General features: G+C 47.2%; 1 protein-coding gene across 1 annotated transcript; it reads left to right on the top strand.

The window, feature by feature from the left end:
* On the top strand, positions 1-24625 carry Pabpc1l (poly(A) binding protein cytoplasmic 1 like). Its single transcript, XM_055602367.1, has 14 exons — positions 1-193; positions 1920-2113; positions 6375-6490; positions 8193-8332; positions 8500-8594; positions 10977-11114; positions 13253-13348; positions 17663-17911; positions 18593-18683; positions 19279-19395; positions 21295-21401; positions 22378-22471; positions 23972-24102; positions 24416-24625. Exons 1-14 carry the CDS (start codon positions 1-3, stop codon positions 24473-24475), a joined length of 1821 nt encoding a protein of 606 aa, XP_055458342.1. The 3' UTR covers positions 24476-24625.
* The last annotated feature ends 3235 nt before the right edge of the window (positions 24626-27860 follow it).

Raw genomic sequence — 27860 nt, 5'->3', positions numbered from 1 at the left:
ATGGACACCGGTGGCCAGGGCTGCTCACTGTCCTCGCTTTATGTCGGTGATCTGCACCCCGACGTGACTGAAGCTATGCTCTATGAGATGTTCTCTCCCATCGGCACTATTCTGTCCATCCGCGTGTGTCGGGACATCTCCACCCGGCGGTCTCTGGGTTATGCCTACATCAACTTCCAGCAGCCTGCTGATGGTGAGCCCCAGAGAAGAGTAAACCTTGCTTTTTCACAAAATAATTCCCTTTTGATAACTACCATCCTGAACTGGAAAGTTTTATTTCAGATGAACTTCTATTAGCTCAGTAAGAGTGATTTTCTATCTTGTAGGTGGAAATGGGCCTGTAACTAATTGTGGGTATTTTGTATTACAGATCGCAGCCAGGGAAGATCAGTCAGCCTGTGTTCCCAACTTCCGTATCACAGTTAGGGAAAATGAGGCCCAGAGACAGGGATGCTGCTGGTTGCTGAGTGGCTTTGGGGTTAAGCAGACCCAGATTAGTAACCCAGCCTCATGTGACACTGGGCAAGTGGCTCAACCGCCCTGAGCTCAGTTGCCTGTGTGGAAGGAAAACTGGGGTTCTGCCTCCCTTCAAGAGTGGTTATGTAAGAGATTGAGAGCAGCTGAAAGGAAGCTGCCCAAAGCCTTGCAGGTGGAGAGAGGGGAACAGCAGGTGCCTCACCTTTCTGATTCCCGGAAAGCTGCCTCCTGTAGGCTTTGCGGCCCACTGTCGGGGTGAAAGGACTGATTGCTAACTGTCAGCTGAGCACGCCTGGTCTTCTGCTGGGAATGGAGGATGGAGGTTAAGAGCCATGGTTTTGCTGGAGCTGTGCCACTAGGCAGGACCACCCTTGATGAGGCCAAGGCTTGTTTCTCTGTAGCATGGAGAATGGGGAGCCAGAGTGTGAAGTACTGTTCGGGGCTCTAGGTGTTCTCTTAAGTGACACCATTTGAGCCACTCCAGAAATGGAAACAAGAACTGGCCTCCCTCAGCTTTTGGGGAAGTCATGGCAAGAACATGAATTTGAGGCCATCCTGGGCTACAAATTGAGATCCTGTCTCAAAATGAAGTAGTTCAGGCCTCCTGGGTGAGTTGGGTGGTTTCCTGAATCCAAGATGTTTTCTCCCTCGGTCACACCCCACTTCTGCCTATGCCTCTTTGCAAGGCTCCTGACTGAAACAGGGCCTGACCATCAGGGCTCAGTCTATAGATGAGAGATCTGAACTATTGGAGAGTTTTGCTCCTGAGTGGGTCTGTTAAGACTGGACAAAAAGTGCCAACCTCTATGTTTTGCTCCACTGCGCTCCATTCACCTCTTCTGGGCCTCTGAAGTTAGCAGGGCCTCTGAAGCAGGCAGTGCATTATCTTCAAGGAATAGGCTGTCAATTAGGATAGCGGGCAGAGGCCACTGGCTCTGGACACACTGCCGTTTGCCAAATAGCTATTCCCTACAAGACCCAAGTACCAGTCATTACATGCTTCGCTCTCCAACCTGCCTGACAGCCCAGCAGCCAGTAGCACTGTCTCAGGTGTGGGAGGGAAGGCGGCAGCAGCATCTCCTCACTTTGCAGGTGGGGCTGGGGGGCTGGGGTGGGGGTGTTCACTTTCCCTTCCTTTACATGCACTTGAGGCAATGTGCACTTGAGGCTAGAAGAGCCTGGCTCTGCCTTTCCAAGTTTCAGTCTCCCCATCCTTACACCAGGGATTCGTGCTGCTTGCTGGGTGCTGGACTTGCTGCCATATGCGCGTAGCACCATGTATAGCAATTCCCTGAGCTTAGTCCGCCTGAGTCTCCCAGGCTCGGAGCTCAAGTGAGACTTAGACTATGGCTTTCCCTTCCCCAACTCCTGGTAAACAGTTGAAGATTCAGCATCACAAATGTCACCTGACTTGCCCCTTTCTCTCCTTGCCTCCTCTTCAGCAGAACGGGCCCTGGACACGATGAACTTTGAGATGGTCAAAGGCCAGCCCATCCGAATCATGTGGTCCCACCGAGACCCAGGGCTTCGAAGGTCTGGTATAGGCAACATCTTTATCAAAAACCTGGAGAACTCCATTGACAATAAGGCCCTCTATGACACCTTCTCCACCTTCGGGAGCATCCTCTCATCTAAGGTGGGTGTGCCCCTCTAGGGGAGTCAGTCTGTGTCGGACACCTTTGTGGTGGAGGGATACCATCCAGCACCTCACCTCACCGGGTTTGGGTCCAGCAGGCACTTGGTCAGTAGCTAGTTATGGTTTCATCTTCCTAGACCCATTAGAGGTCACCCCTGCTTCCAATAGCCAGCCCATGGTGTCATCGCCCTAGCTCATGGCTGTCAACACGACTGTTTACTTAGTTTAAAATTCTGAATTGGTGATTTGGGTTGAGCTCAGTTGTATGGCATTTCTGGCTCTGGCTGTGTTCCCTCACATGCTACTTGAGCCTGGTGTGAACTCTCAGGAGACCCATGTGGACCTGGCCAGCTGTCACTCAGAACATCTGGGATTTCCTCCTTATGATCCTCCACGCTCCTGCGGGCTAGCCCAGGTCTTCCTCACAGCTGCGGCAGGACTCAGAAGACAGAGAAGTTCACCAGGCTACCTGAAACTTGAACTCCGAACCGGGACCCCTTTACTCCTATTCCAGTCATAGGCCAATCCACATTCCAGTGAGGGGGTTGGCCGACCACAAAAACGACAAAACAGAATTAAGTGTGTGATTACAACAAAGTTCTTAACTGGGAACCACAGGAGCAATCAGTCGACACATCTTGCCTTGGGTTTCCCTTGATGCTGGAGGTGGTGCTCACTCCACCCCTGGGCATCATGCCCAGCCCCTACCACATCTCGTTCTTAAGATATTTCTTATACTATAATATAAAGTCCATCAGAGGGATGATATTATTCTGAGCCAAGGCTGTGTCTCTGAGTCTTCGTGTTAGGTTTTCTGCATTAGGTTTATCCATCGGCACATTGCATTTCCCCCATCGTGACACACAGTAAGTACTGAATGGATTATTATGGTTTGAGAAGGGTTCCGATTGAGTTCTCCAACCTTCTAGAGGAGGATGTGCAGGACTAGAGGCCTAACTGCAGTTCAGTGTGTGCTGAACAGAGGGCTAAAGCCTGGTGTTGTGCCCTGGATGGCTGACTTGGATGCTGTCTCTAGAGGGGCAAAGGCAGAGGTACCATTACCTCTCTGTTTGGTCATGGTACTGACCTGAGCACTGGTATGAGCCAGCTACAGTTCCTCAGCTTTCAGCTGGGACGTGCCCACCTTCCCTGCGCATAGAGCCTGTCTCTGCCACCCCGAGGAGCAACTGACCCCTGAGGGTCAGTCTGTCCTCAGAGAAGCAGGGCTGCTCCTTGTTTTGCAGACTAGCGGAGGAAGAAGCTTATCTTTGGGATAAGTTTCTTACATACTCTCAGCAGTTTGTCTTTCTGTGTTCTTGGTTGTCTGCCTCTGTAGCCCCTCTGGATTCCTCCCAACCCCCCTTAAGGTGTCACCAGCAGGATTCCTGAGTTTTGCTTGAAGCCACAGAGGTTTGGAGCTGTAAAACCTTGTCTGCAGTTCAATGTAACAGATGTGTGGAGGGTTTACATTAAAAGCTTTGAGTTTGATTTTGTATGTGGGGGGAGATTTTGTTTTTAAAGATTTATTTATTTGTTTTATGGACATGAGTGCTCTATCTGCATGTATACCTACATGCCAGAACAGGGCATTAGATACCAGTATATGTGCTTGTGAGCCGCCATCATGTGGTTGCTGGGAATTGAACTCAGGACCTCTGGAAGAACAGACAGTGCTCTTAACCACTGAGCCATCTCTCTAGACCCTTGTTTTTTGTTTTGTTTTGCTTTTTTAGTTTTTGGGGTTTGTTTTGTTTTTGAGACAAGGTCTTACATAGTGCTGGCTGGCCTTGAGTTACTATGGCTACTATGCATTTCTGCTACTCAAACTCAAAGCAGTGCAACTGCCTCACAGTTTCCTGGAGTCTGGGATTGCTGCTGTGTACCACTGTGCCCAGCTTTAGAGTCACTGAACCAGTATGTCTGTCAGGTCAACTGAATCAAACTGAGCAGGGGGAAGTATGTCTTTCTAACTTCTTCAGGCCTTGAGTCCTCCGGGCCACAGAAGACTGGATAGCAAGCTTTGTGGAACACAGGCAACTCCTGTGGGCCTAAGGAAGCCCTGCTGTGGGTGTGGTTAGGAACAAGGCTCACAGCGTGGCCCCTACCTCCGCTGCGGAGAGCTTGGCTGGAGTTGGTAGGACTCGTGTGAATAACTGGAAACTGGGCTCAGGGAGAGGACTGGGGTTCTCTTGGAGTCAGGGGCCCAGAAAGGAGGGAGCCATGAGGCCAATCAGGAAAGATTTCTGTGGCATTTGGAAGAACACATGAGCTCAGTCAGGCACTGTAAGTGCAAAGCCCACTGTGTAGCAGCAAGGCAACATGACATACTGAGCCAGAAAGAGGACTCCCAAAGCCAGATGTCCCGAGTTTAAATGCTTTCGTTTCCTAACTACGTACCATCATCACGGAGGTTCATTACCCTACACCTCCTTTGGGTGCCTCTAGATGCTGTGGTAGAACTTTCTTCATAGACTGTGGGAAAATGGACCGAGTTATATGTGCCATCTATGAAAAGGCTCCTGGGACGTGAAACATCTAAATGAATGTGCAATAATTATGAAGTTGCTACTGAATGGTTGACCTTGGAGCTATCATTTATCCTAAGTTTCCCACTGGGTCTCAGAAGTTAAGAATTAGCTGGAGAAGTTCTCCTGGACTGTGTAACAAGATAAGTATATATCTTTAGCTGGTGGTGGACCCAGGTTTGGTGAAGAGGACACTCAACATGGCTGAGTCTGAAAGGGCTGACCTTGAATTAAAAGTGAAAAGACCCTGGGTGTGGCGAGGTAGAGGAGTGTGTGATGGGTATGAGATTGAGGATTGCATTTATTTATGTTTGTGTGTGTGTGTGCGTGCGTGTCTCTATGTGCACTGTGTGCAGGCAGTACCCCTGGAGGCCAGCAGAGGGTGCCAGGTCCCCTGGAACTGGAGTTACATGCAGTTGTGAGTTCCTCAATAGGGAATTAAATCCAGCTCCTCTGCAAGAGCAGCAAGTGCTCTGAGCCACAGAGCAAACTCCCCCACCCCCAACACCATGAGCAAGGGTTTAGATGCTGGATTTGTTGGGCAGGTTCATCAGAGGAGCCTCAACATGCCAGGTTGACTGACATAGCTGAAGCCATTGGAGGTTAAAGTGACCTAGCCACAATTACAGTTTTAGGAAGAGCATCCCAGCAATTGGCATGGGAATGGAGTGGTGGACAGCGCCACTGAGCCGAGCCACTCAGAGGCTCTGTAATAACTGGGGTCATGGTCACCTTAGAAATGGGGTCAAAGCCTTAATTCAAGTTCACCAAGGGCTGAGAACTGAGGTATTTTGTGTTCTCCATTTCTGCCCTTTCAGCTTGAGTTGGACACATTACAGAGCAGGCACAGAATGTTCTGTTACAAAATTGAAGTGGGTTTGTTGTTAGGATAACATATGGATTGGTAAAACTCAAACAGTATAGAAGAGAAGAAACTAGAAAACCAAGCTCTGGTCCCCAGGAATAATCATTGTCAATGGTTTTATGAGGTGGGCATCTGCAAACAAGTGTAATCCTAGCACTTGTGAAATTCAGGTAGGAAGAGTTCAAATCTGAAGCCAGTCTGGGTACAGAGCAAGATCTTGTCTCAAAAGTCCCCCCAAACAAAAGCCCACTAAAACAGATGTGCTTGTGTGTGTGTTTCAAAATGTCCTATCTGTAGATCCCATTTTAATCCAAGCTTGATGGCTTGATTTCTGCCTACCCTTTATATAATTCAAATAACTGTAAGCCTCATTGTCTACTGCATTCTCTTGTAGACCAGGGCAACTGTCCTACAGTTTCTCTAACTAACCTCCCCGGGACATTTACAGTATCACAGTATCTTCAATTTGCTATCAGAATCAGGGGTCAAGCGGTGGGGGTTAAAATCCCAAGTCTACTTTTCCTTAGACTGTCACCTTGAGCAAGTGAATTGGTCTTTATAAACTTCCATTTCCCAGTTCAAAACTGTTGTGAGGTTATGTCTCAGTGCCCCCCTCCCTCAGTCTCTCTGCTCCCCATATGAAACCCAAGTTCTAGCAGAGGCCATCACTGAGCTCCACCCTATTACTTAGCTCCACCCCATCACTGAGCTCCACCCCTATGGCTGAGCTCCACCCTCATCGCTGAGCTCCACCCCAGCCTCTGCATAATTGTCTTTTACACTTAGCAAAGAACATTTATGTACCCTCGTGTCCTTTTCTCCCTGAAGTCCCCGTTGGGTGGTCTCTCTGTCCTTCCTCCCTGTGACCCAGGTAGTATATAATGAACATGGATCACGAGGGTTTGGCTTTGTGCATTTTGAGACCCACGAAGCTGCCCAGAAGGCCATCAACACCATGAATGGGATGTTGCTGAATGACCGAAAAGTGTGAGTTCTCGGGCCTGGGGGAGGGTGGACGCTGAGGGGACAGAACTATGGAATCAGAAATGTTGCTTCTGCGACTGTCTAATACGCACCAGGTGCTGCGGCAGAGATCTTTCTTGGAGTGTAACCTCAGGGGAGTTGCTCAACCTCTCAGGGACTCTTGTGTAAAATTGGAGTTGATGGGTGTCTACAGACTATTCTGAGCAAGGGATGAGCTTTCTAGCGGGAACAGCTAATAGGCAAATCCTTGATGAGCTTGATGATTTCATCTGTCTTTCGGTCTGTACCGCTGCAGTTTCTCTCCTTGGTCACATGTAGTGCTATTCTGTGGGATCCGGCAGACGTAAAAGCAGGTCCATGCTTTGCCTGCCCAAGTCTGGCATCTCCCTACTTCACAGATGGGAAAATTGTGCTGCAGATCTGGAGAGAACCTGCCCCAGTGTGTTCCTCTCCACATTTGAAAATTTGCCTATCTGATGGCTCAGCCACATAGCCAGTGCTGTGGAAAGAAGGCAATTCTTTATATTGTTTTTTCTTTTTCTTTTAGAGACAGGTCTCATACTATGTAGCTGGGGATGATCTTGAACTCCACATCCTCCTGCCTCCACCTCCCAAGTACTAAAATTACACGTGTGAGCTTTTGAGTTGCCAGAGGCACTGAGCTGTTGGATGCTATTTCTCTGGGGAGGGTCCTGTGTACTGACCTCATGGCTTTCTTCTGAGAGCTCCTGGATTTGCAGAGGTTGTTAGCAAACACTTCGATGTGTCGGCTGCCGACGCTTGGCGTTTATCTCTTGGCGTCATCTACTCCATAGGCCATCTGCCCTTCACATGCCTGTGTTTTGCCTGGCATTTGTTTCTCAGTCAAGGATTCTTTTCAGCCAAGAGCACTAGTGTGTGCCTATAGTTCCAGCTTCTTGGGAGGCTGAGGCAGAAGGATTACTTGAGTTCAGGAGTTTCAGGGAATCCTGTACAACATAGCAAGATTCTCATAGTGTCTCTCTCTCTCTCTCTCTCCATCTTTCTCTCTCTCTCAAAAAAAACATTCTTAGATGTGTTTATGTGAACTTGAAAATTCTAGATTTTTTTTCTTTCCTTTTTGGCTCTGCTTGGAATTGAATTAGGGGCTCATACATGCTAGGCAAACACCCTACCACTGAGCTGTATCTCCAGCCCAGAAAACTCCAGATTATATAATAAATATATTTAAATGATATCAGTCTGTCTCCCCATCACCACCAGTGACCTTGGCAATGACCATGTCAATGACCCCACAGTGCAAATTGGACACCAGATTTATGGGAATGAACCCCGAGGCTTGAAGAGGTTCAGTAACTCGAGTAGGATCCCACAGCTCAGCAGCTGCAATGAGGATCCAGGCTCGTGTCTGAGTCCAGATTCATCCTGTTCTTTCCCGTGTTCTCGGCTACCTATTCCAGAGCATTTATTCTGTGTGAACTTGTTGCTCGAATAAAGTTCTTGTAACCTCACACAAGGGCTGAGCTTTATAGCTTTTTGCCTGTTGAAAACAACTGGGCTTTGGACACAGGCAGTTCATGGAGTGTGACGCTGCGAGGGTTCCCACCAACAGACAGGAAGCTGAAGGCTAGCAATTGGTCAAAGCGACCCAGGCTTGCCGGGTGGGCCCAGGCCGGAATGGAGGGAGGATGAACCTGGTGGTTTCTACTCTGTTGTGTGTCCACAGCTTCGTAGGCCACTTCAAGTCTCGACAGAAGCGGGAGGCAGAGCTGGGGGCTCGGACCCTAGGGTTCACCAACATCTATGTAAAGAACCTGCATGTGGACATGGATGAGCAGGGCCTCCAGGATCTCTTCTCTCAGTTTGGTGAGCGTGTTCCCCAGAGGAGGGGGGGGGCTCTATTGCCCATCTTCTGTGCCCAGGTCTGGTGGGAGGAGGGCTTCCCTGGGATTTCCTGGGGACTTACATGAGAAGGAAGGGAACATTCTGGCCCTTCCCCCAGCTCCCTGCTAAGCCATTTTGATCCTTCCTAGGAAAGATGCAGAGTGTGAAGGTGATGAGAGACAACAGTGGCCAGTCCCGAGGCTTCGGCTTCGTCAACTTCGAGAAGCATGAGGAAGCCCAGAAGGTAGGTGCCTCCATGGCCCTGATTTAGTAAAGAGGTCCAAAGCCAGGGCTAGGAAGCCAGAAGATCAGGAGTGTGTCTGCAAGCAGAGGGCAAGAAAGCACATTCCTCCTAGCCCAGGATGCAAGGACCAAAGACATTATCTTTCTTTGTTGGCTTCTAAGCCTAGAAGTTCAAAGAGCTGAACATTCAGGCAGGGAAGCTAAAGTCCTCGCTGTGTGTAAACATTTACTAATAACTGACCTCTTAGGAAGCGAGTTCTCTCTCAAATATTTCTCCCCACACCAGTAAAAAAAAAAAAATCCCAAACACTGAGGCAGTGTGCACTTAGGTCTGACTTCCCTGCTTTCAGTTCTCCAAGTGAGTTACAGTGTTCTGGCGGAAACTGCAGGCTCTTACGCCATCTAACAGGGTTAGGCCAGGAAAGCGAAGGAAATTCTTGGGGCTGGAGAGATAGCTCAGCAGTTAAGAACACTCGCTGCCCTTCTAGAGGCCACCACATTCAGTTCTGAGCACCCACATCAGGTGGCTCACAACTGACTCTTTTCCTGCTCCAGGGAAAAGCACACCTAACCCACAGGTGGCATACTCACCCCGTACACACACATCAATTTTTTAAAATGTGTTGTAAGGTAAAAGGTGGAGGAAGCTGACAGATGGTTAGGAGCACTGGCTGCTCTTCCAGAGGACCTAGCTAGGTTCCATTCCAAGATCTCACACGGTAGCTCTCAACCATCCAGCGAATCTGACACCCTCTTTCAGCCTCCATGGGTACCAGGCACACACATCATACACAGATGCAAATGCAAACACTGACACGAATGCAAACGGTTACACACATAAAATGATGAAATAACTTTAAAAAATGTTTTAAAGACTTTTAAAAAGAAAAGAAAGATGGTGGTGATGGCCTACGCCTTTAATCCCAGCACTTGGGAGACAGAGGCAGGTGGATCTCTATGAGTTAGAGGCCGGCCTGCTTTACAAAGTGAGTTCTAGGACAGCCAAGGCTACACAGAGAAACCCTGTCTTAAAAAAAAAAATTAAAAGAATGTTTAAAAAGAAAGGAGGAATGAAAAGAAAAGAAAAAAAAATCAGGATTGAAGTGCAAATGTTTCTAAAAGTCTTTATGAAAGCCCTGGTGGTTAGCAAAAAGAATCATTCTGTATTGTAAACTATAGCGTGAAGGATCATGATTAGGCATTCATGCCCATTTAGAAGAATGATGTTTGTTGCTTTGTTCAGCGTAACCCTATGCGGTGGCAGTAGGATATAAATCTAGCTTATTTTATAATAGACTTCCTAGAGCAGTGTAAAGTTCACAGCAAAACTGAGATGGCATAGATAGTCCATAGACTCTTATGTGCACAGCCTCCCCCATCCCCCACCCGAGTGGCACAGTCTTCACACTGATGATTCTACTTTGACACACAAACCATCATCAACTCAGGGTCTCCAGTTTACAGTAGGGTTCATTCTCGGTGTTGTTCGTTCTCTGAGTTTGGACAAATATAGAAGTGCATGCAGCCACCATTATCGTATATGATAGAGTATTTTTACCCCTCTAAAACCTGTGCTCAGCCCATCCTTTCCAATAGTTCAGCCTCCTGACCCTCCCACCCCCCACTGAGCTTTTTGCTGGCCTCATAGTTCTGCCTTTTCCAGAATGTTACCTGGACGGAGTTGGCTGGTACGTATCTCTTACTGTCTGGCTTCTTTTCATGTAGTGTTAGAGAGGTGGCTCAGCAGTTAAGAGCATAGACTGTTCCTGCAGAAGATCCAAGCTGAGTTCCCACCACCCACATTAGGAAGCTCACAACCCCTGTAACTCCAGCTCTCAGGGATCTGATGTCATCTTCTGGTCTCTCTGGGCACAAGTAGTTACACCCACACCTAGATATAAATACCTACGCACACTTTAAAAGGTTATTTAAAATTTAAATATGGAAAACTTAACATTAATTTTTTTTGAGGTTTATGTTTGGGTTTTGTTTTTCTTTTCTTTTCGTTTGCGACAGAGTCTCAGCTTGTAGCCCCAGCTGGCCTTGTCAGAGAATACACCAAGCTAGCCTTGTCCTCTCCCGAATGCAAGGATTTACAGCCATGTAGTTGCCACATAGGCTTCTGTTCTGTTTTTGGTTTTGTTTTTAATAATAAAACCTTAATCAAAAATTTTAAATCCACAGTTTACCACAGAGTTTTGTGCCATATCTTTAAAAAGTGGTTGTCCTGTACGAAGAGGCCTTTCCCTGGGATTAATTATTCCAGCGAGGAAGGCCAGCCTAGTGGTAGGTGGCTTCCTCTGGGCCAGGAGGCAGGATTGGGGACCAGGCCATGTCCATATGGTTCACCATGCTCGCTCCTCCTCTTCCTCCTCCTCTCCAGGCTGTGGACCACATGAACGGCAAGGAGGTGAGCGGACAGCAGCTGTATGTGGGTCGGGCCCAGAAGCGGGCAGAGCGGCAGAGTGAGCTGAAGCGCAGGTTTGAGCAGATGAAGCAGAAGAGGCAAAACCACTACCAGGTGAGGCCCCGGCCTCATGCAGGCTGGGCTGTCTGAAGGCTGTGCCTAGGGGTGGGGACACTCTGAATGTGTCCTTCCTATAGCCACCCTACTTCTAGAAACATGACTCAGGGCAGGAATCAAACGAGTCCTGGGGTAGGCTTCCCTGCCTGGCTTGTGACAGAGGATGAAGTGATATTTACCTGGACCGAAGGGCTGGTTGGAATGCTGTCAACGTTAGTCAGAGTAATCCTTCAAGTGTCCAATACCCAGTGCATCCTCCAATAATGAACACCGAGAATGCCCCGCCTATTTCCAAATGCCTCTGGAAGTCACCCTCAAATAACTAGCCCAAATATCTTACATCCAGAAGTGGAAATTTCATTTAGTCATTACAGTAAGTTGTGGCTCACTCAGCAAAGCTGTACAAACGTGAGAGCTTGAGGTTGCCCCCACCCCCAGTACTCACGTAAAAGCTGGCTATGGCAGCACACAGCTTAATACAAACCCTGGAAGAGACAGGTCTATCCCTAGGGCTTGCTGACTTATCAGCTTAGCCTAAGTGTTGATCTTCAACTGTCGGGGAGAAGACCTGGTTTCACAAACAAGGAATGATTGAGGAAGACAACCAAGGTCAACCTCCGGCCTCTGCATGTGCACACACACAAAATTACAGCGAGTTAGCTGTTGTTTTCCAGATTTATCTATTTTATGTTTGTGAGTGTTTGCCTGAATGTGTGTGGATCTCTGCGCATGCCAGCTATGTGTGACAGCCAGAAGAGGGCACCAGTGGAGCCGTGTTATAGATGATTGTCAGCAATCATGCAGGCTCTAGAAACCGAAACTGGGTCCTCTTCAAGAGAGGCACCATGCTCTTAACTGCTGAGTCATCTCTCCATCCCTTTGCCATCATTTTTGAGACAGAGTCTCACTATGTTCTGGTTCACCTGAAACTCACTAGATAGACCAGGTTGGCTATGATTCTCCTGTCTCTCTTTCCAGCGTGCTGGCATTACTGTCATGAGCCATCACAAACTACAAGTTAACTAATTAAAATTTAGATTCATTAAAAATTAGTGGAGCCAGAGCTGGAGAGATGGCTCAGTGGTTAAAAGCACTAGCTATTCTTCCAAAGGACCTGAGTTCAATTCCCAGCAACTACATGGTGGCTTTCAACCATCTGTAATGGAATCTGATTCCCTCTTCTGCTGTGCATGAAAACAGTGTTAATATATACAAAATAAATAAATCTTTAAAAAAAATTAGTGGAGCCAGGCATGGTGGCTTACTGCTTTAACCCCAGCACTCAGGAGGCAAGAGGCAAGTGGATCTCTGTGAGTTAAAGGCCATCCTGGTCTACAAAGCAAGACCAGAACAGCCAGGGCTATATAAGAGAAACCCTGTCTTAAAAAACCAAACCCAAAAGAAAAAAAAAATAGTGTAGGCCAGCACAACATAACTTCTTGGAGATGAACTCTAATTTTTTGAATAAAAAAGTTTTAGATTTTTTTGGAGAATGGACATGATATATGTGCATGTATACCAAATGTATACATACCCTCATGTACATGTGTCCATATGTAATGGTTCTCAGTGAGAAATGGCTTTCTCTCCAGTGCAGAGAGAATGTATGGAACCTTCAGGTGTCACATTGGGAAGCAGGGGATGCTGGCAAACATCCCGTGGTGGGCAGTGCAAGCCACACCACAGAGAACTGGCACAAAAGGTTGTGCTGCGGTTTCTCCAAGATGGGGATTAACGTTTCTTAGGGTGGATGTATAGAAGGCCTTAGAGTGATGATAATATGTCAAGCTGCTAGATGGTGAGGTGGCAGCTATCCTAACTCTGTGATTGAAGCAGAATTGGCCCGTCAGGAATTCTGCCTACAGCTGTTCTACCCAGCCATCCGGAGAGCCTCCGCCAGCTGTCAGTCTGAGACCTCCTTCCATGGTTCCCATGTGTAAGAAGAGAGGGTGTGGGATCTGTGCAGGGGTGTGGGAACAGTGTGAGACCTGCAGCACCTGGGGACAGGCAGCCCGAGCGACTGCATGAGGCTGGGCTCTGCCTGTCCCTTGTGGCCATGCCAGCCACTGACCCACCACCTCAGGCAGTCTGGGGCCCGAGGGGAAGGGGCACTGAGCAGTATCCCCCCTTTTCAGGGTGTGAACCTTTATGTGAAGAACCTGGATGACTCCATTAATGATGAAAGACTGAGGGAAGTTTTCTCCGCCTATGGAGTGATCACCAGTGCTAAGGTGAGCGTTGTGGCGCTCCAAGAGGACTCCCGCCCTTCATGCCCCCCCTACCACCCCTCGCCTCTCATCCATATACAACCCCCAATTTCTCACCCCTGCACATCCCCAGCCTCCCCCACCCCCTGCCTCACCCCAGGCTCTTTCTTGGCTTCCACAGCCTTTGGGCTGGGTTCCTCTTTCTGTTTCTGGCTAACATGCATCAGACCTTTAGAGAGCTGTTGTAGTAAATAAAAAATGGATGTTGGGCTATGTAAGATTTATTATTAGCCCTAAGGTTATCACTTATCACGGCAGTATTATTTAACCCACTATCACAAATAACAAGACACAGGCACCTGTTATATTTATAATTGCCTTGTTTACCTTGGGCCAGGCAGATATTTCATTTACACTGTCTCAATACTCTTACCATCCATCTTCCAGCCCCCATCCAATGCCACCCATCTTAATCCTTCCTATCTGGACTACCTTCCATCCATAATCCCATGGTACTTGCTTGTGTTCTTCATCTGGGCCTTTTCACACCATCATTGGAGTCCTTCTCTGCTCATGTGGTATCCTTTTTCATCCTCTCTTCCTGTCCCTCTGTTTCCCCTGATCCTCTCTGTCCTCCAAAGCTCAGCCACACCTACCACATCCTGCCCTGCCCAGGTATAGGTTGTTTAATCAATCAATCGGATATGTCTCAGGCAGGTTCACAAAGCAAAGATAGGTGTAACCAGCTCTTAAGGGTCAGTAACACGCATCTGACCAACCTCCAACAGAGATCCATCGTCTGGATTGGATGGGAAGAAAATAAACATATAATATAGCCATAGAGCTGGGCTTGGTGCACTGTAACGTTGTTTTAGTCAACAAACATTCATGGATACCTACTATAGGCCAGATTCCAGAAATGGATCCTATGTCTGGGCCTCAGTTTACTCATCTGCAAAACGAGACAGCTGGGCTGCTACTCATCACTCTTCACGCTTTCTTCCCCATTTGTTGAGTGCTAGCTGTGTGCCCAGTCTTGTGAGGTACCTAAAATGTGACAAATAGCCATTCCACTCAGCAGTCCTGTGACGGGGCTTAGAGTCCATGTCTTACTTACAAGATGAAGTTAGGGCATGGACTGTGTGGTCCTCAGCCCTGGCTTCTCATCCAGGTCAAACAGGCTGCATGTAGAATTCTGAGAGCCTGACCTGAACATTTTTTTTAAATTAAAGTTTTAATACATTTTGTTATGTATGTGTATATATACACAAGGCCAGAGTTCAGAGGTCAACCTGTGAGAGTCAGGTCTCTGCTTCCATATGTGGTACCAAGAGACCTAACTCAAGTCAGCAGGCTTGGCAGCAAGTGCCTTTACCTGCTGAGCCATCTCTGCAGTCCCAGGGACATTTGGCTTTATAAAGGCAGCCCAGATGATATGTTCATTTCACGCCATATACAAATAAGAAAGAGGAAGTCCGTGCCTCTGAGGACTTTATGATCTGGTGATACGGTCAGATGCTTCCCTAGTTTGAGATGGGAGGGCGGCACTGAGGAGAGCTGCGTTGGGGAAGTGCTTGCCTTGCTAGCGTGAGGACCCGAGTTCGATTCCGAGAACACAGCGCAGTGCTGTGTGCCGCGTGTGGTGGTGCCATGTTCGGTGCTGTGTGGTGGTGTGTTGCTGGGTACTGTGACCCCAGACGAGCAGATTCCTGGAGCTTGCTGGCCAGTCAGTCTCTCCTACTTGAGACCTTGTCACAAAACAAGGTGGATGCCGCCTGAGGAATGACACTCATGGTTTTCCTCTGTTGACACGTGCATGTTAACCTGTACACACATGAACACGTGTCCTGCACATGAGCACATGAACACACGCATGGAGGATGGGAGGCAGTGCTGGAGACAGGAGCTCAGTGGGACAGTAGGGGGCTTCTTTGAGGATGTGGACATGGCCTTTGATTTGACTATGAGGAGACAGGGAACAGGGGCAGGAGAGAGTTATATGATGAGGATTTATCTAATTATGTATATTTTCTATTTTATAAAAAATGTGATAAAATATAAGTCAATGAGAGAAGAATAAATAAAAAGGAAAATACTTCAGTGAATGAAGGTATATACATTGCCTATTGTAAATATGCAGCTGCCAAGTTCATAGTAAATTCCACTTAAGCGTTAGCTTTAATAATATTATTGTTCCCTTTTATTTTTATTTATTTATTTTGTTTTTCTTATACAGGTTCTCTCTCATGTAGCCATGGCTCTCCTGGAACTCACTGTGTAGATCAGGCTGGACTCAAACTCAGAAATTCACCTGCTTCTGCCTCCTGAGTGCTGGAATTAAAGGTGCACACCACCACCTCCAGGCAGGCAGATGTTTTTTTAACAATAAAGCCAAGCAGTGGTGGCACACGCCTTTAATCGCAGCACTCCGGAGGCAGAGGCAGGTGGATCTCTATGAGTTCAAGGCCAGCCTGGTCTACAGAGTGAGTTCCAGGACAGTGAAACACAGAGAGAGCCTGTACCAAAGAAACAAAAACGAAATCAAAACAAAAATAACAAAAACTCTCTGCTAATGGAGAGTTCTTACCAACCTTTTGCATCAAGACTTCTGATCCCTGGGTTGGAGAGATGAGTCAGTGGGTAAGGGTGCTTGCTGTACAAGTATGAAGACCTGGGTTCAAATTCCCAGCATCTGTGTGAAAATCTGCTTATGTGTGAGCCTGTAACCCCAGTGCTATGTTGGGTGGAGACAGGAAGATGGCAGGGCCTTGCTGGCTGCCAGCCTCGGCTTCAGGAAGAGTGAAATTCTGTCTCAGGTGAATGAGATGGAGAGTGTCAGGATAGGGTGTCCAATGTCCTTCAGTGTGCACATAACGCACATAGTGACAGCTGTAAGTTTATGCACGCCTTCAAAGAATACTTTTAAAATGCAAAAAAGTAAATCAATAGGACTATCAGGAAGCCAGCTGTATTGAAATCTATCAAAATCCTAAAGCAGCAGCCCTATGTGCTGTGTTGTTGGTGAAGCTAAGATCCATCACAACAGCAGTGAGAATACATAGCACCTTGAGATCAGCATTAGTATGACATTAAAACATTTGGTTTCCTGGGCAAGTCACAGGCCTGACTGATCCTGCTTGGTTTACTTTTTGTTGCCTATCTCTGCGACTGAAGAAAGTAAAGACACTTTTGCACAACTCTATAACTGTCCCTCCGTTCAGGTCTACAACCATGAGGTGTGGCTGTGTTTGAGGGTCACTGTGTCACAGCGTGAGCTCCACTGGAGTGGTGGTTTAAAAGGGTTCTAGTGGGGCTGGAGGGATGGCTCAGAGAGAGGTTAAGAGCACTGGCTGCTCTTCCAGAGGTTCTGAGTTCAATTCCCAGCAACCATATGGTGGCTCACAACCATGTATAGTGAGATCTAGTGCCTTCTTCTGGCCTGCAGGTGTACATGCAGTCAGAATATTGTATACAAAATAAATAAATTATTATTATTATTTTTATTTTTAAAAAAGGGTTCTTGTGCTTCAAGCCAGAAAAGTGTTAGGAACGCATCATGCATCTAATCCGGGGAAAGATGAGGATGATTAGTTTAAAAGCTGCAATCAGAGCAAAGCCTTGCACTGGGGCAGCAGCACTGTAGTTGACGAGATCCAGCCACAGCATAGTCAACAGCACTAGTGAGGGAACCCTGGGTCTGAGACACAAAGCAATTTCTGTTTTTCTCTTCTTTCTTTATGGGGGAGCTGTTAGGTGGGAGACAAGGTCTCACTATGTCACTAGGTTAGCTTCCACTGTGTCACAGGCTGGCTTTGGACTTAGGGCTGCTCTTGCCTCAGACCCCCGGTGCTGAGTTACAGCTGTGCACCACTACGCCGTGCTCTCTGGACTGCTCTATAAGCTTTTCTGGAAGTCTAAAGTGACTGCAAACTAATAAGGCTAAGAGGGCAGCTGAGAAAAATCTGTTGCAAACTTCTGAGGCATCTGATCTCACACCTTGAAGAAGAGTAGAAATCACCAGACTGTCTTGAGTCCTGGTTGTGCTTGAACCAGCCACCAGGTAGGTGGCTCTGGGCAAGACACTCTTGAGTCACCTGTTTTCTCCCGTAAAGAGGAAGCCAGGGTGCCTCCCTCAACAGGAGGCTGCATATGAGCTACAAAGGCTCATGAAGTGTGTGGCACACAGTAGGCCTCAGTAAATGAGGGGTGCATGGTTCGTCCCCTTATCACAGTATGTCACAGGGCCTGCTGGGTGACAGAGGTGGCCCCGGGGGAGAAGTGTGTACCACAGGAGTCTTGCTCCCCTGTGCCCAGCAACCCTTCTTGTCTTGCTTTTAGGTGATGACAGAAAGCAGCCACAGCAAAGGCTTTGGCTTCGTGTGCTTTTCCTCTCCAGAAGAGGCAACAAAGGCTGTGACAGAGATGAATGGACGCATCGTGGGTACTAAGCCACTGTATGTGGCCCTGGCGCAGCGCAAAGAGGAGCGGAAGGCCATCTTGACCAACCAGTATAGGCAGCGCCTCTCTTGCCCTGTCTTGAGCTCTTTCCAGCAGCCCACCAGCTACTTACTACCTGCTGTACCCCAGGTGACACTGTGCCTACTGCTCCCTGGGGGGAGAGGGGAGGATGACAGAACTTCACAGACAAATAGACATTCTGTTGAAAACACCTTGGGCGACGCTGCTCCAACCCCTTAAAGCCTCATCTTGCCCCATCTTTAAAGAGGGCACAGCATGCTTTCTCTTCTTCCAGTCTGCATAAGATTCCTGAAGACTCTGGGTAAATGAGTTTGGGGGTCTTGCATTAAGTACTGAATTTCTGTATTGTGTCCGTTATCTTCCCCAGTTATGTCAGAATGCTTCAGCTGTCCTAAACAGCCATAGTGCCGGTAGCATTTTCCCCACTCAGATGGCACCCCGCCCCTGGCTGTTCGTGTTCTGAGGAGCATGGCTGGGGGAGTCACCTCATAGAACTCAGAGCAGTAGAAAGATGTGTGTGATCAAAAAACTACTGGCTCGGTAGCACCCTTTAGCGATCGCTTGAGCTGGTACAAATTGAAGTGACATCCTTTATCTAGGTCACTGGGCTAGAGGAAGTAACAATGGCTGAAATAAATCTGAGATCTTGCTCTGAGGGGTTTAGGGATAAAAGACGCCCTGATGGAACCTTCATGGAGGCCTGAGATGTCTCCTGTAGTGTGGTTCTTGCAGTGGTGTCCCTAAGACGATGCAAATCCCCTCCCTCACCTCGGTGCTCTTCTCCCACAGCCTACAGCACAGGCTATGTACTATGGCTCTGGCTCTATAGCTCCAATGCAACCTGACCCCAGGTGGACGGCTCAGCCTCATGGACCTTCATGTAAGTGACCCAGCTCTTCCACCTTCAGCTAGGCTTCGGGGTGTGGCACTCAAGGGAAGAGACAGTGTGCAACTATGGCATCGAGCCTGGCTTTGCATTTTGCAGAATTGGTTACCCTCCTTCACAGAGCCTCAGTTCCCCCTCCCCAGCTTGGGACCAAATGAAATGTTCATGGAGCAGCAAGCACTGTGGCAACCCTGACAGAAACACACAGTATGGCCATTATCAATTATCTCCAAAGCCTACTCTGATTTGAGGCTGAAAAGTCTTGCAGAATAGCGGGGGGGGGGGGGGGGGAGGAAGGAGAGAAACTCTTTTGGCTAAATTTCTGGGCTTTCTCAGGGCCAAGCTTATACTCTGTTCTTTTGCGACTAAAGTGAATGATCAGGGCACTTGAGCATTTCAGGGTGTGGGGAGACATGAGCCGGTCTCATCGTTGCAGACTTCTACACACCCTCTCTAGAGTTCTTGGTCTAGGTAAATTGATTATCTCCCGTGAATTTCTGGTTCCTCAGCTCTGGGAACTTCAGGGCACAGTGTGTTACTTTGATTATCACCCAAAACCTCTCTCTGTTTTTTTCCTCTGTGCTATAAGCTACCTGCCCTCCAGCTGCCCCAGTGGTCCAGCCTCTAAGCACGACTCAACACTCCTGTATTCACCTCAGCGGAGCCAGGCAGGCCGCTGGCCAGGTGCCTCACATGCAGAAAGTGGGTGAGTGTAAGGCCAGGATTCGGAATGGAAGGGTGTCACAGAGTGAGGCCAAGTCTTAACACTGGGTTTGGCAGTGGAAGGGAGTTTAGGCCAGGCTCCATAGTGGCCTTGCTTTCTTGGTGAGCCAGGCCAGTTTTGGAAACTGTCTGTAACATAAATGTTAGCTTGACATCCAGCACTTGGGTGTCACTTTGTGACCCTTGCTGATGGCTAGCTCTGCTCACTTGATCTTTAAAATAGGGATAAAAATAGCATGCCCATTTTGTTGTGAGGACCGGTGAGTTTACAATGGAAGGAGCTGAATCTCTGCAAGTGTTGAAGCTGCTGTGGCTTCAAGACAAGCATATCTGTCAGCCAGTGTCCTCACAGCTCTCTGCTGGCCCTGTGTTCAGTGCTGGGAGGTCCTTGGGCATTCTACAAAAATGAGTCAGATAAAGTCCTTGGTCTTGTGTTGTTGCAGGTTTCAAGCTCATTGTTGTATTTTTTTTTCTTCTCTCTCTCTCTCTCTCTCTCTCTCTCTCTTTCTTTCTCTCTTTCTCTCTTGGTTTTTCAAGGCAGGATTTCTCTGTGTAGCCTTGGCTGTCCTGGACTCACTTTATAGACCAGGCTGACCTCAAACTCACAGAGATCTGCCTGCCTCTGCCTCCTACAGTGCTGGGATTAAAGGTGTGCACCACCATGCTTGGCTCCATTGTTGTATTTTTCAACTGTGGTAAAATACGCAGAACATAAACTTTTTCCGCTTTACTATTTTTAAAGGTTTGTTTATATTTATCTTGTATTCATGAATGTTTGCCTCCATGCATGTATGTACACCATATGTATACAGTGCCAACAGAGGTGAGAAGAGGGTGTTGGATGTTAGAGTTACAGACGGTTGTGCGTTGCCATGTGGGTGCTGAGACTTGAATGCTGGTGCTCTGCAAGAGCAGCGAGAGCTTTACTATTTTGAAGCCTCTAGTTTATTGGCATTTAGGACACATTCACAGTACTGAGGATGAACCTCAGAGATTGCCACCATCATCTTGAAAACTTTCTGTCCTGTAAAACAAAACTTCCAGGGCTGGAGAGATGGCCCAGAAGTTAAGAGCACTGGCTGTTGTTCTTCTTCCAAAGGTCCTGAGTTCAATTCCCAGCAACCACATGATGGCTCATAACCATCCATAATGAGATCTGGTGCCCTCTACTGGTCTGCTGGCACACATGCAGGCAGATACTATATACATAATAAATAAATAAATCTTAAAAAAACCAAACTTCCAATTAGGCATAATTTTTCATTTTATCCTTTCTGGCCCCTGGGTGGGTTGGGGGTGGGGAATGGGGAAACCACCATTGCATTTTTTTTTTTTTTTTTTTTTTGTCTCTTTGACTTTGTACTTGATCTTAGCTAAGACCGCTGTAAAGCAGTCATCCCTATGAATCTGAGTGTGGTTATTTCATGTTAATGGACTCAGACTGTCAGCCCTTTGTGACTAGCCTTCACTTGCACAGCGTCCTTGGCATTCAGTGATGTTCTAGCATGTCAAAGTTTCCCACACATGTAGATTTTGTATATTTTTGTTCTGCATTCACATGTTGATGAACACACAGATGGCTTTCACCTGTGGGTTCTTGTACATGAATAGTGCTTCTATGAACACAGGTTTGCAGAGATCTCCCCAGGACCTTGCTTTCAATTCTTTTGAGTACATATCCAGAACTGAGATTGCTGGATGTGTTGACTTCTTGTTTAATTTTTTTTTTGAGGAACCCTCACATTGTATTTCTATAGTTGATGCATCACTGACATTCCTGTTAATAGTACACAAATGTCCCAATTTCTTTGCTTCTTCACCAAAATTTGCTATATATTTTTTTTCTAAATGGCCTTTTGAAACCTGCTTTTTTTTTTTTCAGCCAACATTGGTACCCAGATTTCAGGGCCAGGTGGGGATGGATGCTCTATTCCAGGCCAGCCGCTCATGCCACATAGAAGATCCTCTGCTGTACACAGTGTCCATGGGGTAAGGCTGCCTGCTCACTGTGGGCTCTGGGCAAACTGGCTCATAATTTTGGCTAAAGTGTCTTCCCTCTGGTCCTTGATTTTCTTGACTTGTATAATTTCATTTACTAATACATGCAGTCAGTCAAGATCACTCCTGCTAACAGAGGGAAAAGAGGACCACAGTCACATTTCATGTACTGGTTATAAACTTTTTGTCTAGGTTATTATCAAATGAATTTGAATTTTCTGTTGAGTATTAGGAGAAGGAATTCTAGGAACATGCTGAGCACTGAAGGAATGAGATTAAACTTCAAAATAGGATGAAAAATGTTCATTATAAGTAAAAAAAAGTTATGTATCTCCTACCCCTATAAAGATTTCAAATTCAGCATTGTTGAAACATGTCTAGATTGTCAGTATGACTTGTTTAAATGATTTCTTTCAAAATGAGCAGTAGTCTATAAACAGCAACAGTACTTTCAGCAAGTACTTTAGCAATAGTACAGAGTAACTTTAGCAAAAAAACAAAGTTAGCAAGATGTAAGAGGGCTCTGGAGGTACACACCTGTTATGCCAGCACTTGGGAGGCGGATCAAGAATACGAGGAGAATCAAGCACATACACACACACACACACACACACACACACACACACACACACACCACACACACTATTAAGATGTATGTTTGCTACTGCTGTGTCCATAAAGCTTGCTGAGAACAGTGCTTTGTCAGATACAAAGTGATTGGAAAAGTGTAGCTTTCATGTGACAGTGCTTTTTGAAGGGCCTTTATTGGTTCACAGCGTCTCTGTTTGAGCATACTCTTGTCTTCCAGTCCATGCCCTTGTTAGGAACTCTCTACCCTTCCTGACTGTGTAGACCTCGCTTCCCTTCCAGAGCCTTTCCTGGATACTTGTGTTCACCCGCTGGGGTAAGTGTCTGAGGCCTTTCCCATGCATGTGGTTAAGGAATGTGTTCCTGGCACCATGCGCAGGTCCAGGAGTCGGCTGTGTATGTCCCTGGCCACCAGCCTCTGACTGTGTCCATGTTGGCTGCCGTGCCCCTGCATGAGCAAAAACAGATGATTGGTGAGTGGCTGGCTGTCCTACACTGGGGCACGTAGGAGGCCTGAGAGCTGGCTAGCCTGCCGGGAACACCTTGAGAGAGGACAGACTTGGGAACAAGGTCTAGTTTCATCACTGTGATACTAGGTAGCTGCCTCTTTCTAACTAAGCCTTTGTCCTTTTGTTTTAAAAATGCTAGTGGGCTGATGCTCCCAGGGTTTTTCTCCAGCTCGCTATCTCATTCTGACTTTAGGTGGGAGAAACCTGGATGTGGGATGAGGGCCAAGAAGCAGAGTAGGAGATGCCCTTGGGTTTCTACTGGAAAATGGTTCAGGGTGGTCATTATGTATCTTCACACCTCTTTTAGCATGGGGATGCTCTGGCCAAATATCATCTGTCTCCGGGTACCTAGTGAGGGAGGTGGGAAATACTTGTTGCTGGGAAAGTGCAGGTGGTTCCATCTGGACTCTGAGCTCCAAGTACAGTTCCTCTACAGCCCAGAACTTCTGACAGGCTCCAATAAAAGACAGCAGTAGCGGGGACTGAGGAGATGGCTCAGTAGGTAAGAGTGCTTTCTGTGAGCGCCCACATAAAAACTAGTCATGGCTCTGTGTACCTTAACTCCAGAGTTGGGGGACTGAGATGGTGAGAAGGCAGGAACTTGTTGGCCAACTAGCCTAGCTGAACAGCCAGCTTCAGGGTCGGTGAGAGACACTGTCTGCAAGGAATAAGGTGAAAAATGATAGAGCAGGACATCTGATGTCTTCCTCTGGGATCCCTGCATGCACACCCGCTCACGTATATCAGACGCTACTAATGTTGGAATGAATGAGCAACTTGTCTCAGGTTGGCACATTCTTAGCTTCATGACCATACAGATCTCAGATCCCTTCACTAAAGTCCCCCGTTGCCACTACTCCATTGTTTCCTTAGCTTACTTACTAGGTTTTGCCACTTCATGCTTCTCCTCAATACAGAAGAAAATCACACATGCCTAATGTAGGTTCGATTGGCTGTTGTCTGTAAATACTGTCACTTCTTTATGGGAAGACCTTTCTACTCCCACTCAGCGACCCCCATCCTGGAGTTCTCTCTCACACGTTGTCAAGAGAGCCAGACACCAAAACTAGGTTGCGCTGCTGGAAGCACCCAATGGTGGAAGGTACATTTATGCTGTGTGTTTGCCTCCCACACCCCAACGTCTCACGTTGAGCAGTGTGTGCAGTCAGAACCACTTCTCACAGAACAAAAAAAAAAAAAAAAAAAAATGGAGTCTTGAAACTCAACTGACTTTGCTGCAGATCCCTTCACATACAATGTTCAAACTGACCCTTCAGATTGTCCTCGAGGGTAAGGTTGCTATGCCCACTTTACAGAGTTGGAAAGTTTTCAGTAAGGTTAAACGACCGAGCATGGTTCTAGGACAAGTTTCCTGACACCCTCACTGCTTCCCTCCATACCACTCCTGGGCTTCTGGGCTTCTGAGACAGGTGTGTGCGTAAGCTATCAGGTTGTTCTACACAGGGGAGCGCCTCTACTCCCTCATCCACAATGCCTGCGCCCCACTGACTGGCAAGATCACGGGCATGCTGCTGGAGATGGACAACCTGGAGCTTCTGTTATTGCTGGAGTCCCCAGAGTCCCTCCATGCCAAGGCAGGTGGACACTGGGTGGCAGCACAGCACAATGAGGGCCGTCCTGGATAAGGTAGAGCAGCTGCCCTCGGTCTGCTGGATTTGAGTTGAAGGTTCCTAAGTTCAGTCCCACCACAGATGAGCTCGTGTAAAGCTTCAGAACACGTGTTCTGACAGGATGGAGTCACATCCAGCAGTGTCGCCTCTGTTTTGAGAAGGTGGCAGTGGGGCTGGGATCTTGTGAGCGGCAGGATATGAGGGTCCCATGCGAGGTCATGGCTCTTCTGGGGCTGTATTGGGCAGTTGCACTAAGCGTCTGTTCTGTGTCCCGTAGATAGAAGAGGCGGTGGCGGTACTGCAGGCACACAAGGAGATGGAGTCAGCAGAAGGCTAAAGGAACTCAGCACAGTGGGTGCCTGGGGGCGGGAGGGCCCACGGCCCAGCAGCTAAGCTGCTCACCTGAGACTCTGTAGAGAACCCAGCAGAGGCCGACATTCAAAAACTCACTGTGATGTCTTCATGGCTTTGTCTGAAGCATCATGGAGTCATAGGAGACATGCACAATGGCTGGAGTGTTCTCATGCCAGCTTCCCTGCCAGGCCTCAGGGTTTACTGCTTGGCTCCATTCTGCCTGTCTGAAGGCCTGGTCTTGCTGTGGGTTAGTCCACCTTCTTAACTGAAGACTGGGTCCATACTTCGGGATTTTTTTTTTTTTTTTTACCTCCCTCCATTGAAAATGGAACCTTCACTCCCTTCACTGCTGATTACAGCATTTCTGCTCTTGGTTCTAAGGCTGTGTGAACTCTTAACTTATTTACCGATTGGTCTCTCTGTTCTTGAGCTTTGGATGCGTAATGAAGGCAGGACACACAGTCCACTGCTGATCTTTTTGCTTTATATATTAAAAAATGCTGCAAAATCTGTTTTGCCACCTACGAGGCTTCCTTGGGCCTGAGGGAGAGTGGGGTAGAGAAAAAGATTTTACTAAAGCAGGATTTAGTAAGGAACATAACCAGAAGCCCAAACAAGGGCTAAAGTACACAGAAAGTGCGCATGTAACAGAAAACCTACCGGGACTTGAGCTTAGGCATGTAACAGCTCCAAACTATAGACTGGTCATAACAGCAGATGGTTAACTGGGTACCATCATGCGATGGACTGAGCAAATGGACTAAAACTCAAGGTGGCCTGCGTGCCAAGCGACCCCTTAGAAGCCAGCAATTGCATGTGTGTCGCAGCTGACCACATGTGTAATGCAGCGAAGAACTCTGTAGAAATACACTAGAGTACCTTCCCTGGTAAGGATTTCCCTCCCTAAATAGGGAGCTCCCAAGGTTCTTCAGGGATACAAACCTCAGCTCCTTGCCTTCCCCATATCCATGGGACCAAAGAGCAGTGGTGAAGATACACCAGCACACTGGTACTGTCATAAGTTCTTTGGAACAAATACAACAGCCATTCTGCCTCACATTGTTTTCCCCCAGTGAGTATTTTAATCCCAGTACTCAGGGAGACAGAGGCAGGCAGATCTCTATGAGTTCAAGGCCAGCCTGGTCTACAAAGAGAGTCCAGGGCAGCCAAGGCTACACAGAGAAACCCTGTCTCAAAAAGAACCAAAACCAAATTAAAAACAAAACAAAACAAAAATACAAAACAAACCTCTCCATACCTACAATCCACTGCTCCTGCTCTCCAAGCAGCTTCATCCCATTCCCTCAAGATGCTCAATGTGGGCCTTTCTCCAGGCCTGATCTTCATTCTTTTCTCTCCATGTTCTGCTCCTCCACATCTTATTTACAGGTCCATTTTCAATTGTACTTACTTGAAGACTTTGGTTTTTTCTTCAGCTCCATTCACTTTTAGAAGCTCCTGGACCACAGACCTTACACCCTATTGACCCTGGGACCATCAGTAACAAGTCCAACTCACAACAAATGCCAAGCTTAGAGGCCTGCCTCTCTGGTTTTGTCTTGAGAGTTCTCAGAAAAGTCTTCTGCCCTCACTCTATTCCAAAGCCAAGGTCTCCCCTCTCAGTCACTTCCCTTCCTCTCATCTTCCATGTGCAGTCAATCTATCATTCTCTCCCCCTACTCTCAATTGTTTCTACTCTGTAAACCCTCCATCACCATCCTCATCTGAGCTCAGCTGGACTCTGGCAGCAGTCCCTCCATGGCTTCACTGGATTGGTGCTTCTTTCCTCCAAGCAATCAGAAGGAAAATCTGACGTCTCTTGTCTGCTACTTCACTGCTTCATTAAGGTGAAAACATGTAGCTTGCAGCCTCATCCAGGGTTGCTGAGATCTTTGCAAATGTGAACAGGTATTTCATTCATCCTGCCTTAGTGAGCACTCCCAGCTAGGGAGCACACGTTCTGCTCGTCCAAGCTCCCACCTTTCACCTGTTAACATTACCTTTAGAGTATTTTTCTCATTGTCAGCATATATTTAGCATACAAAATGTCTCATCACATTATGCACAGCATGCATTCTGCTAATTTACCCTTTATTATGCTCTGCTGCCTCAGGCCCCTTCTCTTCCCAAATATTTACTTTAACACCACACACAAACACACACACTGATTTAGTCCACATATAAGAAAACATGCACTGTTAGTCTTTGTGAGTCTGGCTTATTTTAACTTAACATGCTCTTCAGCTCCATTTTCCTGCAAGGAATTTCATTCTTTATGCCCGAGTAATACTCTGCTATATGAGCCAGAGATGATTTTCCAGGTGATGTTGCTCCCTGTGGAAACCTGGTGACCTGAGTTTGATACCTGGAACTCATGTAAAGGTGGAAGGAGACAACTCCGCAAAGTTGTCCTGCCGCACACACATGCTTCTAACACAAACACACCCTTCTATTTTCACTCTATGTGCACATTCTATCCATTGGTCGATGGTTATTTACGGAATCCTTCTGTGAATGCTGCCATGATAAACATGCAGGCGTTTGTCACATGCTTCCTTGAGATTCCATTGGCTATATGTGTGATAATCCATGGGCATAGTTTCTCTGTGTAGCCCTGGCTGTTCTGGGCTCCTTGTAGATCAGGCAGGCCTTGAACTCACAGAGATCTGCCTGTCTCTGCCTCAGGCAAATTTGAAAGGTGTGCACTACTACGACCAGCTGTAGCCCCAGAACTCACTATGGGTACCTTTTGAGGGACCTCTATGCTGACTTCCACAGTAGGCAGCTTTTCCGTCTATTTTTTTTAGTGCAGGAGCTTGAACCCAGAGCCTCATGCAGGCTAGGCAAATGCTCTACCACTGAGCTAAATCCCCAGTTCTTAGCTTTCTCTTCTGAACTCAGTTCAAGCTCTTCTTTCCAGGGGCCTTTTACCCTTCTATTGTGGAAATCTTTTCATGGGCAGGCAAGACAGCTGACTGCTGGACAGCTCCTTCATGATGCCTAAGCCAGCTGCAACTTTATATTTTGTTATTTTAACTTGTCTTCTCACAGGGTCACTCCTCACAGCAGGGACCAGCCATCTCCCTTGGACTATATACAATGCCTAGGCTGTTTGAAAAATTTGTTCAATAGATGAATGTCCAAGAACCAATGGCTGTTTTTTTCCACAGGCCATTCTATATATTTAGGAAATATAATAATTAAAAATTAACATTTTGTTTACAGGGTTGAAATTTAGTAGTACAAAGAGTATGTTTAAGATCTAGCTTGCCTTTGTTTTCTGTTTTGTGCTAGTCAATTATTAACACTACCGAGTTCCAAGTGCAAGCCCGAGAAGGCATAAATAAATGTACAATAGCCGATTATAT

This window comes from Psammomys obesus, unplaced genomic scaffold (assembly GCF_907164565.1).
Source record: "Psammomys obesus unplaced genomic scaffold, mPsaObe1.curated_primary_1811, whole genome shotgun sequence".
Taxonomy (NCBI): Eukaryota; Metazoa; Chordata; class Mammalia; order Rodentia; family Muridae; genus Psammomys; species Psammomys obesus.
This window is presented reverse-complemented; position numbering and strand designations above follow the sequence as displayed.

Bases quoted from the DNA above. Each gene is read 5' to 3' on its own strand.
- Pabpc1l (XM_055602367.1), top strand. From the start codon at position 1: ATGGACACCGGTGGCCAGGGCTGCTCACTGTCCTCGCTTTATGTCGGT. The intron at 194-1,919 runs GTGAGCCCCAGA...CCTCCTCTTCAG, and splicing joins CTTCCAGCAGCCTGCTGATG to CAGAACGGGCCCTGGACACG. The intron at 22,472-23,971 runs GTGAGTGGCTGG...TGTTCTACACAG, and splicing joins TGAGCAAAAACAGATGATTG to GGGAGCGCCTCTACTCCCTC.